Consider the following 15771-nt stretch of genomic DNA (forward strand, 5'->3'; position numbering starts at 1 on the left):
GGACAACCTCTCAGGGCCAACCCAGCAGATTTCTGCAGGCTGCTGGGTTTCCGATGCTGGCAGGCACACCAGGGCAGCCCATGGTCAGGGGCTGCCCCTGCTTTGCAGTGCTGGGCTGCAGCTGCTGGGAAAGTGACTATCAGGCAGAGGCCGTGGGAAGCCACAGGAGGCGATTCAGGTGGCTGTTGCACCGTGACTGAAGGTGGTGGAGTTTTGCCATGGACAGGATGGAGATGGTGTGCCTGCATGCAGTGCTGATCCCCGTGCAGTGCGTCGCTGCCGTGACCTGGCTGTAAGTATGCTTTGTACTGTCTGGGTTGGAAAGTCATCTGGGCAGGTGCTGTCTTCAAAGAAAATGGGGTGATAGAAGGGTAGAAGAAGGAATTTGGGCAACTAAAAGACAGCACATTAGAAGGGGCATCTCTGGGAGCATGGACAGAGGAGAATGGTAAAGCTGAAGAGGTGCAGACCAGGATGGGGAAGAGGAATGTCCAATTCAGCACAGACAAGATGAGACACCTCCCCTTCCCTGCAACAACTCTAAAATAAGTCTACAGAGGGCTAGTCCTGAAGAGATATGGCCCTGGCTCTGGCATATCTGAAACTGAATCTCTCCCCTGCCCTGCAGGTACCTGGCCAAGCAGACCTCCCTGCAGGTGTCCCTCAGGGACCCCAGGGGCTGTGATGGTCTGATGGGGTTGGTAGAAGAGCAGATCCGCATTTGCCAGCGGCAGGTGGAAGCCATGGATGCAGTGAAGCAAGGTGCCGAGCTGGCTGTCCAGGAGTGCCAACACCAGTTTCACTCTCGCTGCTGGAACTGCTCCACCCTGCAGGGGCTGCAGGTCTTTGGCAAAGTGGCCGTCCAAGGTCAGAGAGGGGGAGGTGACACAGACAAGGTTGGCATGGGGTCCCTCTGGTATGCCTATAGGGTCCCCTTGACACATCAGCCTTTCCTGGGCTAGGGTGCAAGGGGCACACTGGTCCCATCCCCAGAGTGGCCAGCGCCTTCCTCCACATTCCAACATGTCTGTCAACAGAGAGTAAACTGAACCAAATGCATGTGCTTTCACACATACTAACATTCTGCTTAAACTTATTGCCCATTTGGCCAGATTTGGCATTTTGGTCCCATCTGGACCATTCTGGGTACCACCTATGCAGATTGGTGGATCTTCTCCCTCACCCTACCACCAGCCCTGACACAGAGCCACCTCCATTACTGGCTCCTGGCCTTGGGAACAGCTGCACCAGGTGAACATCCTGCCATCTATTTCTCCCAAGCAGTCTCCATCTGAATGCATCTTTTCTCTGTGCAGTCACAACCTCTTTTCCCTCACCACGTCCCATCAGTGCCTTTGCCCCCCGCAGACTGGTACCGTTTCTTGCCCTGCTGCAGGCACATGGGAGGCTGGTTTCATCCACGCCATCTCTGCTGCTGGCATTGCTTTTGCTGTGACCTGTGCCTGCAGCCACGGGGAGCTGGAGAAGTGTGGCTGCAACTGCAAGATCCGAGGAGCCAGCCCTGAAGGTGAAGGAGAAGACTGTGGCAGGAAGGGGGTGGCAGAGGGAAAGATCTATGGGAGAGACTGTCTCCAGGGATGGAGACATACCCCTTCTCCACAACCCTTTGGGAGATCCTCTCAGAGATTCTCCTTCATCTCATGGCTGCTTTCTCTCAGCAGGTTTCCAGTGGTCGGGCTGCTCCGATAACCTGTTTTATGGAATTGCCTTCTCTCAAGCCTTCGTGGGCAACCCAGAGAGGAGCCATGGTGTCTCCTCCGGCCAAGCACTCATGAACCTGCACAACAATGAGGCTGGGAGGAAGGTAACAGCAGGAACAAGGGCTAGGAAGCAAGCCTGGCTTCTGGGGTTTCCTTCTGGCTAGATAGAGCTCAGTCCAGCCCCCATACCCCAAGAAACAGTTTGAGGAGTTTGCATCCTGCTGCTTTCTTAGCCCAGAACTGGTGGAGGGGGGCCCCAGCCTCCCCTACCTGCTTCTGTGCAATCTCCTTTTCCTTACAGAGCCCAGTTGTGATTAACCTTCCTTGGCCTTTTCTGCAAAGGAAATTAGTTACTCTGTTCTGCTCTGAAGAGCTTCCCTGCCCGTCCAGCCCATCCTCAACAAAGGCACCATCTTATCCAGGGGTCACAGTCAGATCTGGTCCCTTGAACATCCTCTGTCTCTGGGCAGATCTGTTCCCCTCCCAGAGCCCTACAGACCAGAGCAGGTCCCCATCCCTTTCCCTGCCTCAGGGATTTCTCTTACAGACCCAAGCCAGCTTGTTGCCCACAGAGTGGATCTTCTTCTCTTTGTATTGACCTGGCTTAAAAAGACCAGCTGCAAGTTCTGCTGGTGCTGCTCCGTCAAGTGCAAGCAGTGCCGGCACCTCGGGGAGGTGCACCGATGCCGCTGAGGGGGAGCATGCTAGGGCAGCAAGAGGCTGCCAAGTGACTGCAAGGTCACAGGGAGAGGCCAGCCCAGGGAGATGTCCAGGGGTGTCACCAGCTCCTGAGTGCTCCCCACACAGCACCCTCCCACCAGCCTCAGTGGGCTTTCTGTGGTTTGAATTAATTTTCTGGGTGGAGGGTTGGAGGACACAAGCCAAATAAACCCCTAAACTTCAGAAATAAACCAGCTGCAATGGAAAGCAAAGTGCACACAAAAGCTTCTTCCTCACATGCTGCATTTGGGACCTGGAGGGTCCCTGGTTTTGCTCCCTCCTGTGTCTCGGGAGGGAACAAGGCCATGCTGAGTCCTTCTGCTCAGGGGACACATGGGCTGCATAAGAAAGGAACATGACTGTGGATCCGGATGGCATGAGGATCCACCTTGAGCAAAAGAGGGGTCACTGGGGAGTGTAATAGAGCAGTGGCATTAGAAAGAAGGGAACAAATGAATTTTGTATAATCAAACAGGCTCTTTATAAAATAAGACTCATCCTTTGGAGGACTGGTACAGGGAGCTATGTACAGGGGAAGGATGCAAGAAATGCCTTTTCCAGTGCTCATCTGTTCCTTTGGCTGGAGAAAATGTTTCCAAGAGGAGTTCCAGCAGCTGCCACAGTGAGGCTCCCCTCATTCAGTCTGACCTCAGTGCCGGAGAAGGTTATGGAAGAGATTACCTTGAGTGCAATCATAGGGCATGTGCAGGACAACGGGGGGATCAGGCCCAGGCAACGTGGATTTACAAAAGGCAGGTCCTGCTTGAACAACCTGATGTCCTTTTATAACCAGGTGACCCTCGCAGTGGATGAGGAAAAGGCTGTGGATGTTGTCTACCCGGACTTTAGTAAAGCTTTTGACACAGTTTCCCACAGCATTCTTCTGGAGGAGCTGGCAGCCCATGGTTTGGACGGGTGCACTCTTTCCTGGGTTAAAAACTGGCTGGATGGCTGAGCCCAGAGAGTGGTGGTGAATGGAGTTACATCCAGCTGGCAGCCAGCCACTACTGGGGTTCCCCAGGGCTCAGTGTTGGTGCCAGTCCTGTTTAGTATCTTTATCAATGATTTGGACGAGGGTACCCTCAATAAGTTCACTCCACCAAGTTAGGTGGGAGTGTTGGTCTGCTGGAGGGTAGGAAGGTTCCGCTGAGGGATCTGGACAGGCTGGACTGATGGACAGAGGCCAATTCTAAGAGGTTCAACAAGGCCAAGTGTCAGGTCCTGCACTTGGGTACACAACAACCCCATGCAGTGCTACAAGCTTGAGAAAGAGTGGCTGGAAAGCTGTCCAGCAGAAAAGGACCTGGGTGTGCAGGTCAACAGCAGCTGAACATGAGCCAGCAGTGTGCCCAGGTGGCCAAGGAGGCCAGTGGCATCCTGGCTTTTATCAGAAATTGCATGGCCAGCAGAACCATGGAAGTGATTGTCCCTCTGTACTCACCACTGGAGGGGCCACACCTTGAATGCTGTGTCCAGTTCTGGGCCCCTCACTACAAGAAAGACATTGAGGTGCTGGAGCATGTCCAGAGAAGGGCAACGAAGCCTGTGAAGGATCTGGAGTGGCTGAGGGAGCTGTGGTTGTTTAGCTTGGAGAAAAGGAGGCACTGAGGAAACCTTACTGCTCTCTACAGCTACTTGAAAGAGGCTGTAGCAAAGTGGGGATTGGTCTCTTCTCCCAGGCAACAAGTGATAGGACAAGAGGAAATGGCCTCAGGTTGCAACAGGGAAGGTTCAGATTGGATATTGGGAAAGATTTCTGCACTGAAAGGGTGGTCAGGCATTGGAACAGGCTCCCCAAGGAAGTGGTGGAATCACCATCCTTGGAAGAGTTCAAAAAACAAGTAGACATGGCACTACACGATATGGTTTAGTGGGCATGGTGGTACTTGGTCAAAGGTTGAACTTGATTATCTTGAAGGTCTTTTCAAACTTTAATGATTTTCTGACTGCTGCTTGGCAAGGCTGAAGAACCTCTCATGCCACTGCTGCACCTCCTCTTCTCCCTCCTTCGCACTCAGCACCCGGTAGGTCTCGTTGCTCTTGCATTCAACGCGGGTCACCTGCAAGGAGAACCTGAGTTCATAGGAAGGGTGCCACTGCCCATCCTTTCCACAAGGAAAGAGGATCTCCATGCTGGACAACATTTGGAGGCTGGCATGATGGGAGCACCAGAGGGGAAGGGGGAGAACCAGCTGGAAAGCCGTTCAGCTAATAGCTGAGCTGTGTGTTTCCTAAGATATAGGCTAGTGCTCTGTCCTGCTATGGCGATTCTGGGTTTTGTTACCACCTAGGAAGCAACCAGTAGATGGGAGAGATCCTCCCCTACAGGGATACCCTGATGGATGGGAGGCTTCCCACAGCTTCTTTTTCTCCACATTATATCTGCCTCTGCTTCCATCCCTTACAGTGTCTGTGCAAATCCCACCCACCTATGACACGCCAGTTACGTTTGGCTCACTATTTATCACCCCCTCAAACACATTCAATTCTGTCCTCCTGGAAGGACAAGTAGGGTGCCAGGGAGTTCCACAGGGACTCAAGGCTGGCTATGGAGGGCTCAGCCATGGAGGAGCAGGCTGTGCAAAAGGCAGTGCAGCTGCTTCTCACCCGCTGGTTGTGGATGCTCTTCTGGAGGCACTGGTGGCTCTTGAACATGCAGTAGCTGGGGTGCTGAACTCCACTGGAGTCACAGACCTGGGGAGATGGGAATGAAGGTCAGAGAAAGAAGAAGAGAAGGAGAGATGGGAACATCTACTGATGGTCACCCACCTTGTTCGGTGTACCTCCGTCTTGGAAGGCAGCGTACTCTGCCTCCAGCCAGAGGATCACACTTGGGTCCTGGCAGCCATGGGTGGCCATCCGACTGCACCAGTACTCTGACCTCAGCCCTCTGAAAAAGTCCATGTCATATTCCTCCAGAGTATCTGAGAATCTGGTCTGCAAAGGAGCGGGATAAAGTGAGACATGCTTCTTTCTTCCCTTCCCCACCTCCCAGTCCAGGCTCCTCCTCAGAGACCAGCAGGGCATACAGCTCACTTGGTACCTGCTTTTCTGCATCCTGGTGCTGGGCTGAGATCTGAGGGTTGATGTAGGTGAAGAAGTCACCTGTGTCGCAGTGAACACGGCTCAGGGTTTTGGTGTTCTGACACTGCTCCATCTTCAGCGAGCAGAAAGCACAGTCAGGGCACAGGTCCATGTGATGCCGCCCAAGGTTGTCACACACCTAAGGTGGATGGTCAGGGGGGAAAAGGAGACTAAGAAGCTCCCAAAAGAGGAGACTGAGGAGCTCCCACATCCCTGGCTTGGAGCTTGCCTCCCTGGTCACCCAGGTCAGCTTCTCTTGGGAGGTGACACCCAAAATGACAGGGAGCCCTGCACACCATGGGGGTCAAAGGTGGACATCAAGGTCTTTACCGAGTCTCCGAACCCAAAGACTCTTTTTTCCATCTCCTTCCAGGCCATGGCAAGCATTGATGAGAGACAGTTTCCCTCCAGCACTGCATAGCACAGGACCAGCACTGCCTCGTCATTCTGCAGGGCTAAAAGGCTGACAGAGAAAGGGAAGGAAGAAGGCAATACACCTTCAATTAGAAACTGAAAGAAGGGAAAACAACCCCAAAACATAGCAAAAAAACCCTTTCCCAAAGAAACCTTGGACTCCTGGCTAAACTGCATAGAAGAATGGGAGTATCTGCAGAGTTTGTACACGCCTGTGTAACACAGAGGCTACGGTGTGGGTGTGGGTGTGGGTGTGTGTGTGCGCACATTTAGGAGCATGTGAGAGGGACTGGACGAAGCTTCACAGCTTGAAGAACTTTCCCAGGGCTCCTGCAGCAGGTGCTGCCTAGTTTTGTCCATCTGGGGGCAATGAGGAGATGTTCGTTAGAGGTATGCTGAGTGTTGACTGTGAAGCAGCCCCATTTGGGTCTGGGGGATGTCACTCATTAAGCCTCCCTCCTGCTTGAGCCAATGTATTTGATGGAAAGGGGAAAAATTTATTAACCATGAATTAACTGTTCATCCAAACTGACATGGGTAGCTAAAAGTAAAAAATTTAAGGACAATGGGATAAGACCAATAAGAATATTAGGAACAGTGGAATTTGTAGGCATGGTACAGAACTGTTACTAGACACGGATGGTTGGCTTCAATCGCCAACAATGGTACAGAAGAGGTAAAAATGCTCAATTAGATATTTACCTCTTGTGTCTGGAAACAAAACCAGTTGTAAATAAACAAACTGATCTGACAAAAAGTAAGAGGAGCAGCAACTGCCTATGTTAAAATGCTCTTAAAATCCACGCATGGGCTAACCTGTATGGACAAATCCTCCTGAGAGTATTTGAAACTTCTTGGAGACCTTCAGATTAGCATTAAAAAAATAAAAAAAAAGGTGGAGAACCTCAAGGAAGGTCATGAAGATGAGATTTCCTAAGGCTTGGAAAACTTTCACCTAGAGCAAGAGGCTAAAAAAGCTTCACTTAGCTGAGTGAAGACACTAGAGGGTGGCCACTCAGCCAGCCAGCACTTTTTCCAAGGAGGGCACCAGCTGGAAAGCTGTCCTTGTCAACAGATGGAAGAGTAATGACTTTTGGTGACTGGAATTTGGGGCGAGATCCATTCAAACCAGAAATTAGCTGCATGTTCCTGACACAGAGGGTATTTAGCTTGGGAGCAGCTAATGGGGTGGTTTCTCCACAGTTCAGAGACTTCAAAAAGATATCTCAAACGTCTCTTAGGAGAAGGGAGTGTAGCTCAGACACATGATACTGTTTTTTTTCTCCAGGGGTCACCAGACATGTTTTCATGTCCTGCGCTGAGCAGGAAGGCCAAGGTGCATGATCAGAGCAATTGCTGGGCCTGAAGGTTAAAATAGATCACCTTCCTGGAAATCGGAGTTGTGCCATCAGTCTGAGGTTACCAAGAAATACTGTTGCACTCCCTGTCACATCCTTTTCCTGCTCTATCTCTGCTCATCATCGCTGCTGTGAGGTTTTCTGGCCTAGTATTTTCAAATTTATGAGCTGATTTACCACCTCTGAGTGAGTATAACAGCACTGCTGTGGGTCCCCTATGCTTCTTGACATACTGCTCAGCTGTTTGTGGATGTACAGACATTTCACCCATGCTTCAGGGAAAGGGATAGATCTACCTAAAGTGATTTCTTAATGCAAATCCCACCCCAGCTTAGTATTTATGCATGTTATTGTCCTAACCACCGTCCTGGAAAAAGCCCAAGAGGTACTGTGAGGCAATGATTCAAAGTGAATGTGAACTCCCCCCCAGAATTAAGAAGAATCTGTGAGCTGAGATCAGTAATTGCTCCAAGGCAAAAAGAGAAAACTTCAGATAAAAGCTTATCATACTTTAGCATCTCAAGATGTGGAATGACACATACAGAGCCTGCTTCAGTGGTATCTCTGAAGAGTGCTGGTGAACAGCATCCACCTCTCTCACAATGTAAGGACAAGGACTTGAGCCATTAACTTTCAGCTGCTGAGCCTCCCCGATATTGGCTGGCTGAGGTGGAGTGAGTACCTGAGGCGAGCAGAAAAGAAGATAAGGAGCAAACAGCTTTCCAGCACTTGGTAACTTCTGATTTAGGTGGGGGGTGATGCAGGAAACTAAAACCATTAAGGAAAAAGCCATTCTTAACAGCTTCAGAAAGAGTAAAGAGATCTTTGCCTGCATGCCAAAGCTGGCTGTGGGTGATGATAATTCAAAAAGAGTATTTTTTCTGGGGATGATACTTTTAACAAAGAGTTTGGCCTTAAAATGAAAGCCTCTGGGTTTGAAGTACATAAGTACCACAAGGACTGTCTGGAGCAGTAAAGCAGGAGGAGGAGGAGGAGGAAGAGGAAGAGGGCAAGTCACCAGGAGTGTATGTATCTTATCAATGCATATAAATATCTCAAAGATGGGTGCCAAGGGGATGGTGCCAGACTCTTCAGTTGTGCCCAGTGATAGGACAAGGGGTAATGGCCATAAACTAAAACACAAGAAGTTCCACCTCAACATGAGGAAGAACTTTACGTTGAGGGTGGCACAGCACTGGAACCGGCTACTCATGGAGCCTCCCTCTCTGGAGACATTCAAAACCCACTTGGACACATTCCTGTGTAACCTGCTCTAGGTGACCTTGCCGTGGCAGGGGGGGTTGGACCAGATGATTTCCAGATGTCCTTTCCAGCCCTAACTATTCTGTGATTCTGGGATTCTGAGAGGGGTTGGAACAGCCTTACTGGGAAAGCTGGGCTCACATGAACCACAAGTGAGCACCCATGTGAGGATACCAGCAGACTAAGGTCTGCATCTGGGACAGCTGTGATGCTGAAAGGGGTGTAGAGGTTGTAGCTGACAAACAACACAACAGTGGGAAGCCCTGGGAAAAAGGGCAAATGCAATTCTTGTGTGAAAACAGAAAAGCAGGGAAGGGAGGTTGATGTCCTTCTATGCATCTAGCTGCTGAAACCCATCACAGGGCTGTGCACATAGAGCTGGAACATGGGGATGTTTTAAAGGGCCACTGAAAATTGCTGCAAAAAATCAGAGTTGCACAGGCTTTATAATGTAAGAGCTACAGAGCTCTTTTTATCTTATTGCAAGACTGAATCCTGGTATATAGGCAACTCTTAGAAGAGGAAATGGGAAATAAGGCAGCAAACACAATAAGGACTTAAAATAGAAAATAAGTGCAATAATTGACATTTTTCCCCTCATGATTCACTGCTAGCAGAAAGACCACAAAAGTGTGCTGCAGATTCTTGTTATATCACTACCATTGCCCTGTCTCTCTCTAAAGGTCACAGTTAACTTCATCAAGTACTAGGAAAGCTGGTGGAGCTACCAGAGCAGCTGCCACAAGCAGGGGTGAGCAAGAAGGGATAGATGTCCTGCCAGACATAAGACCCTTAGGTAGACACACAGCCCTGGGATCTGTGCCTGTCACCACCCTGCACACCTTGTGTTAGACCAGACGCTGAATGGCCCCTGTGTGAAACGTCCAGTCCTACCCAGCACTGCTCCTCTGCTGGAATGAAAATGCTCAAAAGCATTTTGCCCCTTTTTTAGGTCATGCTTTGAAGTCCCTTTGAGAGGAGGCAGGATGTCGTGAGCAGCAAAGCCGACAGGCGCGGTCTATCTCGCCTTTTTATCCCCACTTGAGTTTAAGCTTTGCTTAGCATGATTGATGGGGCTTTGCTGCCAGGTTACAGACACACAGTCAGCATTAGTGTCTTTGAGAAACTGTGAAACAGAATAGCAGGTGTCATCTGCAATCACAGCAGTCCCTCAATAATCCCAATGGAATCAAATCAGAACAAGGCTCAGTTTCAGAGGAAGGGAAAACGAGTACATCCTCAACGAAACACAGTTTAGAGTATATACACCAGAAAAAAATGTTTCCAGGCAGTAAAAGCTTCCTACAATGTAAGGGAGGAGGATGACACATTACAGCCTTGCAAGAGAACAGTTATGGCTTTAACAACATGATGCAATTCATTTTTACATGCAGAAGAGGAATCTCTGGCTGAACTGTAGTGGTAGTACGCTCTGTGTTTAAGAGCAACCACAGATGTGCAATCATGCACAAAATCTGTGTGCTTATAGGAACATCACTGACCACCAACAGAGCGAAACCAAAATGACTTCTCCATGAAAACCACATCTACAGAGCTTTTTTTTTCTGCTCTTGGTAAGCAAAATAATCTTTGCTTCTCAGTCAAAGCAAGTGGCCCTCAGCCACAGTGTAGTAAAGGATCAAAAAATAAGTTAGAGTGAAAGGATATGATCCTTTTGCAGGTCTTTTCTGTGTGGGCTTGCCAGTCCCAGCTACCTGAAGACAGAAACAAATGGATGCTGGCAAAGCAACTGAGAAGAGCTCAACATGCTCAACAAGCTCCTACAGGCCAGAGAAACTGAGAAGGGTGTGTAAAAGGACTGCAGCAAGCTGGGCTGTCACAGGGCCCTGTGCTGAACTGCCATGTAGCTGTTCCCAAAACCAGAGTGGGGAACCAGAAACCCCCTAGGAAGAGCTGTTCATAGATCCAGAGTGCACACAGTTTCACATGCTCGAGGAGAAGCAGTGGTCCTGCACAGCCAGGAGCATGGCTTTGTGCTCCCAGCTCTACTTCCTAGCACAGGGCTGCTTTTACTTTACTTGCGAGATGACAGAGCACACCTCCAAGGGTTCCTCAGGAACCTGTTTTAAGAAATATCTGCTTCATGTTGCACACAGAGAGCAAGGATCACAGTGAGACACATCCCAAGGACCTGTGTTCACAACGAATCTGTTTCTGCACATCACCTGTACTCCTGGGAGACTTGTTGGGAGGAGGATAAGTGCAGAGGTGATTGCATACTGCATACGGCCACAGTGTGGGGAAACAAAGCCCTGCCTGCAGCTAAGACCCAGGCACTTTTCTCAGGATGCAAGGCCAGTGACATTTTCAGGTACGAGCAGTGCTGCATCACCCTCTCCCTGCTCACACTGTGCTGGAGCAGGGGGTGCCTGAGGGGCTTCCCAGGTACATTCCTTCTCTGTATGGGACAGCTTGCTCCGGAAAGCCTGCCCACACTCACCACCTGCTCCAAGCAGGGGTATGAATGCTTTGGGGCTGCCAGCCAGTGTGCACAAGGACAGTACTGCACAGGTACCCAGAAAGAGCAGTCTTGCCCTCACCTGCCTCGGGGGGGAATTTCCTGCTCTGATATGATTTCTGGACCTGACTTGGTGAAGTTCCAAGAAGAGTCCTTGGTGTTCAGGGATGCATCCAAGGAAAGGGCCGAATGGATCAGTTGCCAGATGCTGTTCTTCAGGCTTTGGTCTTCAGGGGATTCCACCCCGGGAGGCGAGGCAGTAGTGGCAGCCGGGACAAGCACAGTGGGTGGGTGTACAGTTGTCCTGCTCTTCTGTGAGGGTGTGGTCACCTTTGATGTGGCTGTGGGGGGCTTTGTCAACAGTGGTTTCTGACCCAGGGGCGCATGAGAGTGGTTCAGAAGCCTTTCCACATGAGCAGGAGAGGGAGAAGCCTGCTTGTGAGCTGAGGAGACAGAGGGATGAAGTGGCTGAGGGCACCTTTCTGAGGCCAGCCAGAAAGGTGCTGGGCGTGGAAGAGTAGCTACAGGAGATGAGCAGGCGAGCAGGGGTGCCCAGCACAGCTCGGTGCAGCCATACCTTCTCTGGCAGAGGAGCTTTTGCCCACTGTCACGGAGCTCACAGTGTGAGGTGGCTTCGAGGGGATGACATCTTTTAGAGACCAAGTCGAACACGGGACTCGCTGAGTCGGGAAAAGAGGGAGAAACACGAATCTTGCTTATGTAATCTTCCCTTCCTCCTCACCCCTTCCACCTCCCCTACCCCCCTCCCCCAAATCCCACTCCCCACCTTGACATAGAACTGCTGTTTGAGGCAGCGGTACTGGGCGAACTGGCAGAAGCTCTGAAACTGCAGCACCTCTGGAAAGTCAGTGCAGACTGGCCCTGGAGAGAGACATGTGGGATAGGGGCAGGCCACAGGTTTTGTCATCTACCCCCTCGTCCTGGGTGCACTAAGGGATCGGGACCTCTGGGGTGACAGCTTGTGGATGCAGGGAAAGTCTGTCCGCCCCATGTGGAGATCACAGCCTTGGGCTGTTACAGCTCCCAATCCCAGGTGCCACATGCCCTTTCCCTCCAACCCCCTGAGGGCTTCAGTTCATTCTTCTGCCATTTTTCTCACAGTTATCTTCCTTATGACAGAGATCCAAACTTCCTATTTCCAGGATCTGATGATTCTGTTATTAGTCCTTACAGGGTTTAGAAAAAAGAGAAAAGTAGTGATGTGATAGGTTTGAAAGATGCCCAGACTGGGCCTAGGAGCACCAGAGAATCATAGAATGGTTTGGGTTGGAAGGGACCCTAAAGATCATCTAGTTCCAACTCCCCTGCCATAGGCAAGGACACCTTCCACTAGACCGGGTTGCTCAAAACCCAATCCAACCTGGCCTTGAACACTTCCAGGGCTGGGGCAGCCACAGCTTCTCTGGGAAACCTGCTCTAGAGGAGACAATATCATCAGGGCAATATAGTTTGACATCGATTCCAGCCTTGCAGGGGATGGAGGAAAGTCCATAGGGCCAGGATGCTGCTGACAAAGCCTGTACCTGTACACACACACTGTGGTCTTGACCGGCACTGTCGACACACTGACCCCAAAGCTGCAGCTCTTTCTGCAGTGATCACAGGAAAGCAAAGGCATGCAGGAGAGCAGAAAACCCGGGGAGAATTGGGGAGGGGGTTGATCTTGTGCTCCCTCTGCTCTAGGAGCGCATGGTCTGGCTAGCACAGCCAGCCCTGTGTGCACAGGAGTGAGAGGGAGGAGATCAGCAGTGGAATTGCACTACTGTCCTGTTTGTTGCTTGTGCACCAACCTTTACCCTGTACACACACTTCTTGTGCTGAGCATACACCTGCACCATCAAAAATAGAATTTCAGGTATCCACCAGGATCCCAGCCCAGGAAAGTGTTGAACTTGTAGGGAACACTCCAGATCGACCCCTATTCTTTGTTTAAAACACAAGGTAACTGCCTTCATCAGCACCCGATGAGGTGCAATAAATGCTCATGAATACCTGGATGTAGACAGCACTACCATAGCTCTGTGAGGACAGCAGAGGCTAAACATGAGTTGGCACATGTTCTGCCATGACAGCTTGGCCTCTCAGCCTGGCTGAAATGTGCCAAAATAACCCAAAAACTGTAAAAAAAGGATAACACAAAGGGAAATAAAGTCTGCTGGATGGGTCTGTTAGGCTGAGGGACGGAGAAAAAGAAGGTAAAGAAGGCAAACTGCAAAATTGTCCCATCTCCTGGCATTTCCAGATGCTTCTGCCCTTGGCAGCTGTGTCTCCAAAGGCAAGAGCAGTGGGAGTGTGGCTGGATGTGGCAAGGAACAATGCTGGGGAGTTGGGCACCAGGAGAGGAACCAGGGACAGACCCTGGGTGCACCCAGCACCATGGCATAGGATTGCAGCACTATGGCATAGGATTGCAGGTGCCCACAAGTGAGTGAGGAGCCCAGAACCCATCCCTGGATCTGGTGTTGAGGGGTGGCACTTGTTTCCCTGACACAGCTGCAGAAACCAGCAAGAAATAGTTGCCCTCAAGCTGCAGTCCAAATAAGCACAGTTGGCTGATCATTCAGCTCATTGACGTTCATATCTAAATATAAAGACATATTTTTTATGAGAAAATTGTTCCTATTTTTTTTCCTCTGAAGAAAAATACAACAGAAGTAGTACCAAATTTTTCAGCTGCACAGATATAATTATGCCACTTAAATTCTCTGATGCAGGGGTGCAGGGAAAATATCACTGCAGAGATTTGAAGGGTGCTGTTGCTATGGTGCTTTCTGAACTGGGATGTTTCTTGGCTCCTGAAACGTTAAACACTTAAAAAGGCAGCTTATCATCTCAAGTTTTCTTAAAGACCTATGAGAACCCATGAGCCAAGCTTCTGCATTAATGCCCAGATCAAGTTGGAAGGAGCTGGTAAGAGATGAAGACCTTCAGTGAGCCCCAGAAAACTGTGGCCTGCTTAGCAGGTTAGGACTGGCCATTGGGAAAAGCATTTTTTCTCCAGGAAAGTGGTGCAGCACAGGGAGGGATGCCCAGAGAGGCTGCAAAACCACTCTTGCACAAAGCTGGTGTGCTCTTGCTCTGGGGGTGTCTGCTCCAAGCTGGACTTTGGGCTAGAGACTCCAAAACAACCCCTCCCACAATCTTGTGGCATTTTAGGGCAGAGAAACAGCTGGCCCTGCTCCAGCTGGGGCCACACCCTCTGCTGCCCATGGAGGTGGAGTGATGTCCTTACCACTGGGGATTTGGCCGTGGTTCTCCTCCTGGTCCAGCTGAAGAATGGTGGGACTGAGGCAGCCGTATGCCTGGCGCAGCAGGCAGAACATGTTTGCCTCCCAGAGCGGCTGCAGCCTTGCAAAGAATTGCTGGTACTCCGTGTCCGACAGCGGACTGCCTGGAATGGGAGGCACCGGTGGAGCAACAGCAGCCGTCGGCAAGGTCAGCAGACCTATGGGAGAAAGACCTGGGACAGTCTGTGCTTAACAGCCCCGTAATGGAGGCAAGTGGTGGGTGGAAATGAAGGAGCAGCTGGCAGGCTGGTCTGCTCCTGTCTGCTGGCACAGAGCAGGGCACTGGGATGAGGATCTCAGGTGCTGGTTGAGGTCTCCCTCCATCGTCCCTGCTTGCAGGGCCCTGGGGAAACCAGGAGCCCCATGGGGAAAAGGGTGAAAATAAAAAATAAGGAAAAAAGAAGAAAAAGTTTAGAAGCTGTCTTTTGTTGTGAGCTTGGTTTGGTTTGGACTGGGGGAAGGTGTTTTGATTTTTGGCTTGGTTTTTGTTTTGGTTTTTTTGGGTGGGTTTTTTCTCAATGGACTTTTTCCCCCTTTCAAAAGCCCCAGCTTCCAGAGGCACTTGCAATGGCCCCTGTGAGCTGCCCCCTGGACCATGCTATGGGCCTGTGACCCTCCAAGGGGACATTCCTCCATCTCCTCCCTCCTCTCCTTTGTCTTCAGCTGGGCCACCTCCCCTCCTGCCTTCACATTTTCCTCTGTCCCCCACCCTATGACCCCTCTGAGAGCCTCCAGCTGCTCCCAGGTGAGCAGAACGGAGGGCTGGCATGGCCTATGGGCCCAGTGGTGTGGTCTTGTGAGAGACAGGGGATGGCAGCAGCACCACAGGGGCTTCATGCTTCCTTCCAGCCCCAGCCCCAGGCTCTGAGGTGACCTCGTGAGGGCAGGCACTTACTCAGTAGCCAGAGGAGCCACAACATGTCTGCCACAGGCTTCAGCCTCATGGAGCTGCTTGGTGGCCGGGTGGGAGTCACTCACATACCAAGTAGAGCAGACATGGAAAGTCTGAGCACTCGGGTTCTGCCCCTGGCAACAGTGGAACCAGAATGTGGCCACGGCGCCATGATCAGAACCTGATCATGGTGTCACAGCAGGGCTGGGGAGGGGCCTGTGGAGGGCAGCCAAAGCCCAGGCTCATGCCTGTGGGGGAGTGAGGGCAGGTAGGCACCCCACAGGGAGGGGAGACACCTGGTCGTGGGGACAAGGAGGAGCAGGAACCAAACTGGGAGCTTCCCTCTCTGCCTGGGAACATGGTAGTGGCTGGCAACAACACACAACAGCATTTGAGGCCTGGCCAGGCTAACCAAGGGCTGAGGGTACCCCAAAAGTGGTATCTCTGGGACACCTTGCACCCCAAAATTTTATGCTCTTCTGGAGGGGAAAGGGACAACACCTGGGATTGGAAAGCACACGTGTCCCAGCAC

The 15771-nt window shown here is 51.0% G+C and overlaps 2 protein-coding genes across 2 annotated transcripts; one reads left to right on the forward strand and one right to left on the reverse strand.

Annotated features, from left to right (window-relative positions):
* The first annotated feature begins 227 nt into the window (after positions 1–227).
* LOC103762232 (protein Wnt-4-like) lies at positions 228–3396 on the forward strand. Its single transcript, XM_018074500.1, has 5 exons — positions 228–292; positions 629–867; positions 1397–1528; positions 1683–1825; positions 3235–3396. Exons 1-5 carry the CDS (start codon positions 228–230, stop codon positions 3394–3396), a joined length of 741 nt encoding a protein of 246 aa, XP_017929989.1.
* Positions 3397–4298: 902 nt separating this feature from the next.
* On the reverse strand, positions 4299–15506 carry ACRBP (acrosin binding protein). Its single transcript, XM_018074547.2, has 10 exons — positions 15243–15506; positions 14293–14505; positions 11827–11921; positions 11617–11719; positions 11122–11482; positions 5856–5988; positions 5485–5664; positions 5211–5378; positions 5049–5135; positions 4299–4501 (listed from the first exon to the last, which is right to left on the reverse strand). Exons 1-10 carry the CDS (start codon positions 15289–15291, stop codon positions 4373–4375), a joined length of 1518 nt encoding a protein of 505 aa, XP_017930036.1. The 5' UTR covers positions 15292–15506; the 3' UTR covers positions 4299–4372.
* Positions 15507–15771: the final 265 nt, after the last annotated feature.

This window comes from Manacus vitellinus, unplaced genomic scaffold, assembly GCF_001715985.3.
Source record: "Manacus vitellinus isolate BGI_N305 unplaced genomic scaffold, ASM171598v3 scaffold_28_pilon, whole genome shotgun sequence".
In the NCBI taxonomy this organism is placed as follows: Eukaryota; Metazoa; Chordata; class Aves; order Passeriformes; family Pipridae; genus Manacus; species Manacus vitellinus.